Here is a 5,000-nt window from a genome sequence, read left to right as displayed (position 1 = left end):
GTGTTAGTATAGTATTAGTACCAGTGTTAGTATAGTATTAGTACTAGTATTAGTACTAGTATTAGTATAGTATTAGTATAGTATTAGTATTAGTACGAGGCATCAGAGTAGTAATGGACCATTGTTTCTTGTTTTGTTTTGTCTTCAGGGTAAAGCCATCGGAGTTGCCATCGGCTGCATCTTAGGGATGTTCCCGCTACTCTTCTTCAAAGATGAGACGAAGAAGAAAGCGGCGGAAAGGGAGGGTGCAGAAGGATCACTAACCTCCATCTCCACTGGCAGCAGCAGCAGTAATTGAGACAACTTGACCGAAAGACTTACCTTCTCGGGAAGAGAGAGAGAGAACTTATCGTTGGACTACCGCTACTTCACAACCTAACTACTGCATAATGAATAACCTCAATCAAGCGTGACTACTTGATGTCAATTGTTGATGTCAATGTCTTAAATAGTTCCTACTGCAACGTTCAAAAGCAGTATGAAGAAAAAAACAACAACGATGATAAATACAAGTGGACCACTCTTCCAACCACGTTTTCTGCTGCTTCTTTGGGTTGTTTAGTTTTGTTTTGTTTTGTTTTTTGAGTTGGTGCAACTTTTCCATTTTGAGTTTGGTGTAACTTCAAATCAAATCAAATTTTATTTGAACTTAGTCCTAATCAGAGGTGGCCAGGATGGATTTCTGGTGGACTCCACTCAATTCAGTTCAATTGAACTGTAATATCTCTCAACGGGGGGATATTCCTACAACATCTGGTGTACGTAATCAACATGCTGTGGGGCTGTTGTCTCTTTAGATTAAAGGACCGTGTGAGGAGAGGACAAGGCCAGCTGCTATAGCTAGATAACACATTTACAGAAACTATTCAGTCTTCAGTTAGTATACTGAGGTTGGACCTTTCCTACTGGATTTCATTGGGGCGGCAGGTAGCCTAGTGGTTAGAGTGTAGGGACGGCAGGTAGCCTAGTGGTTAGAGTGTAGGGACGGCAGGTAGCCTAGTGGTTAGAGTGTAGGGACGGCAGGTAGCCTAGTGGTTAGAGTGTAGGGGCGGCAGGTAGCCTAGTGGTTACAGTGTAGGGGCGGCAGGTAGCCTAGTGGTTAGAGTGTAGGGACGGCAGGTAGCCTAGTGGTTAGAGTGTAGGGGCGGCAGGTAGCCTAGTGGTTACAGTGTAGGGGCGGCAGGTAGCCTAGTGGTTACAGTGTAGGGACGGCAGGTAGCCTAGTGGTTAGAGTGTAGGGACGGCAGGTAGCCTAGTGGTTAGAGTGTAGGGACGGCAGGTAGCCTAGTGGTTAGAGTGTAGGGACGGCAGGTAGCCTAGTGGTTAGAGTGTAGGGGCGGCAGGTAGCCTAGTGGTTAGAGTGTAGGGACGGCAGGTAGCCTAGTGGTTAGAGTGTAGGGGCGGCAGGTAGCCTAGTGGTTAGAGTGTAGGGGCGGCAGGTAGTCTAGTGGTTAGAGTGTAGGGACGGCAGGTAGCCTAGTGGTTAGAGTGTAGGGGCAGCAGGTAGCCTAGTGGTTAGAGTGTAGGGGCGGCAGGTAGCCTAGTGGTTAGAGTGTAGGGACGGCAGGTAGCCTAGTGGTTAGAGTGTAGGGACGGCAGGTAGCCTAGTGGTTAGAGTGGAGGGGCAGGCAGGTAGCCTAGTGGTTAGAGTGTAGGGACGGCAGGTAGCCTAGTGGTTAGAGTGTAGGGACGGCAGGTAGCCTAGTGGTTAGAGTGGAGGGGCAGGCAGGTAGCCTAGTGGTTAGAGTGTAGGGACGGCAGGTAGCCTAGTGGTTACAGTGTAGGGACGGCAGGTAGCCTAGTGGTTACGGTGTAGGGGCGGCAGGTAGCCTAGTGGTTACAGTGTAGGGGCGGCAGGTAGCCTAGTGGTTAGAGTGTAGGGACGGCAGGTAGCCTAGTGGTTACAGTGTAGGGGCGGCAGGTAGCCTAGTGGTTAGAGTGTAGGGGCGGCAGGTAGCCTAGTGGTTAGAGTGTAGGGGCGTCAGGTAACCTAGTGGTTAGAGTGTAGGGGCAGCAGGTAGCCTAGTGGTTAGAGTGTAGGGACGGCAGGTAGCCTAGTGGTTAGAGCGTTGGATTAATAAACGAACGGTTGCCAGATCAAATCCCTGAGCTGACAAGGTAAAAAATCTGTTGTTCTGCCCCTGAACAATGCAGTTAAACATCACTTTTCCAAGGCCGTCATTGAATATAAGAATTTGTTCTTAACTGCCTTGCCTTGTTAAATAAAACATAAATACAATTCCACCTGACTTTCCACTAGCGCTGCACTACAGAGCTGAAATGTGACACGGTTCTTCTAGCAGCTTCTTCTAACGCTGACTTCAAGTCACCCACAAATCACTCTGTGGTGTTTGAGAGTATCCAGCCCTTTGTTTTGGAGGATTTCGTGTTTGAGTTTGAGATGAGGAATTTGAGTAACTCTAGGGAGCCTGTGTAACTTGGGAGAGATTTATATTACTTGTCACTTTTAGATGTTTTGGGACAGTGTACCCCTCCCGGAGACCCCGTCTTCACTCAGTCAATGAGACCAGATTTGGAAGTCCCATGAGACTAGGGTTGTATGGATACCAGGGGTCAGATTTGGAAGGATGGTCCCATGAGACTAGGGTTGTATGGATACCAGGGGTCAGATTTGGAAGGATGGTCCCATGAGACTAGGGTTGTATGGATACCAGGGGTCAGATTTGGAAGGATGGTCCCATGAGACTAGGGTTGTATGGATACCAGGGGTCAGATTTGGAAGGATGGTCCCATGAGACTAGGGTTGTATGGATACCAGGGGTCAGATTTGGAAGGATGGTCCCATGAGACTAGGGTTGTATGGATACCAGGGGTCAGATTTGGAAGGATGGTCCCATGAGACTAGGGTTGTATGGATACCAGGGGTCAGATTTGGAAGGATGGTCCCATGAGACTAGGGTTGTATGGATACCAGGGGTCAGATTTGGAAGGATGGTCCCATGAGACTAGGGTTGTATGGATACCAGGGGTCAGATTTGGAAGGATGGTCCCATGAGACTAGGGTTGTATGGATACCAGGGGTCAGATTTGGAAGGATGGTCCCATGAGACTAGGGTTGTATGGATACCAGGGGTCAGATTTGGAAGGATGGTCCCATGAGACTAGGGTTGTATGGATACCAGGGGTCAGATTTGGAAGGATGGTCCCATGAGACTAGGGTTGTATGGATACCAGGGGTCAGATTTGGAAGGATGGTCCCATGAGACTAGGGTTGTATGGATACCAGGGGTCAGATTTGGAAGGATGGTCCCATGAGACTAGGGTTGTATGGATACCAGGGGTCAGATTTGGAAGGATGGTCCCATGAGACTAGGGTTGTATGGATACCAGGGGTCAGATTTAGAAGGATGGTCCCATGAGACTAGGGTTGTATGGATACCAGGGGTCAGATTTGGAAGGATGGTCCCATGAGACTAGGGTTGTATGGATACCAGGGGTCAGATTTAGAAGGATGGTCCCATGATACTAGGGTTGTATGGATACCAGGGGTCAGATTTGGAAGGATGGTCCCATGAGACTAGGGTTGTATGGATACCAGGGGTCAGGGGAGTCACTCATTCCATGGCCCAGTGTCAGCTGGTTTTTAACACCAATTAAGAGGGAGGTGAGGGGAGTTCCTAACCAATTAAGAGGGAGACAACCAGGTGAGGGGAGTTCCTAACCAATTAAGACCTAGACAACCAGGTGAGGGGAGTTCCTAATTAATTACGACCTAGACAACCAGATGAGGGGAGTTCCTAACCAATTAAGACCAAGACAACCAGGTGAAGGGAGTTCCTAACCAATTAAGACCTCGACAACCAGGTGAGGGGAGTTCCTAACTAATTAAGACCTAGACAACCAGGTGAAGGGAGTTCCTAACCAATTAAGACCTCGACAACCAGGTGAGGGGAGTTCCTAACTAACCAATGAAGACCTAGACAACCAGGTGAGGAAGGGAGTTCCTAACTAACCAATGAAGACCTAGACAACCAGGCGAGGGGAGTTCCTAACTAACCAATGAAGACCTAGACAACCAGGTGAGGAGGGGAGTTCCTAACTAACCAATGACGACCTAGACAACCAGGTGAGGAGGGGAGTTCCTAACTAACCAATGAAGACCTAGACAACCAGGCGAGGGGAGTTCCTAACTAACCAATGAAGACTCGGACAACCAGGCGAGGGGAGTTCCTAACTAACCAATGAAGACCTAGACAACCAGGTGAGGAGGGGAGTTCCTAACTAACCAATGAAGACCTAGACAACCAGGTGAGGAGGGGAGTTCCTAACTAACCAATGAAGACCTAGACAACCAGGCGAGGGGAGTTCCTAACTAACCAATGAAGACCTAGACAACCAGGTGAGGAGGGGAGTTCCTAACTAACCAATGAAGACCTAGACAACCAGCTGAGGAGGGTAGTTCCTAACTAACCAATGAAGACCTAGACAACCAGGTGAGGAGGGGAGTTCCTAACCAATGACGACCTAGACTAACAGCTGAGGAGGGTAGTTCCTAACTAACCAATGACGACCTAGACAACCAGGTGAGGAGGGGAGTTTCTAACTAATCAGTGACCTTACTCGATCAATCAAGTACAAACGAGGAACAAAAACCCGCAGATACTCGGCCCATAGACATATAAAGGAACGAGTCTGACACCTGTGGTACAGGTGGACAGCTTTATTGAGTGCTGGGCATATAATCCTACCACCAGAGGGCGTTGTGGAGCCAACTCACCCCAAGCATGACTGTCTGTGTGCATTATCCACATGGCTTGGCTATTGGTTGTGGAAACTCTCATCTTCACATGCATAAGCCTTTAGTCTAGTCTCTTATCTGGATATTGAGCAGTATATGGAAAGCAAGCCTACTCACAGCCTCTAGAACTCTGTTGAGTAGCAGTACAGTCCCAAGAACCTCCACTACAGTCCCAGTAACCTCCACTACAGTCCCAGTAACCTCCACTAGCAGTACAGTCCCAGTAACCTCCACTACAGTC

The 5,000-nt window shown here is 48.6% G+C and overlaps 1 protein-coding gene across 1 annotated transcript in view; it reads left to right on the top strand.

The window, feature by feature from the left end:
* The window catches only part of LOC135521017 (transmembrane protein 65-like), a 134,539-nt gene that overhangs the window by 128,757 nt on the left and 782 nt on the right, over positions 1-5,000 (top strand). The window contains exon 8 of the mRNA XM_064946919.1: positions 149-5,000. This exon is cut by the window's right edge and continues 782 nt beyond it. Coding sequence (XP_064802991.1) covers positions 149-298 — 150 coding nt within the window. The 3' untranslated portion in view covers positions 299-5,000. The remainder of the gene's footprint in view (positions 1-148) is intronic.

Source organism: Oncorhynchus masou, chromosome 29 (assembly GCF_036934945.1).
Source record: "Oncorhynchus masou masou isolate Uvic2021 chromosome 29, UVic_Omas_1.1, whole genome shotgun sequence".
Taxonomy (NCBI): Eukaryota; Metazoa; Chordata; class Actinopteri; order Salmoniformes; family Salmonidae; genus Oncorhynchus; species Oncorhynchus masou.
The sequence above is the reverse complement of the archived record's forward strand: the minus strand, read 5'-3'. Positions and strand labels throughout refer to the sequence as shown.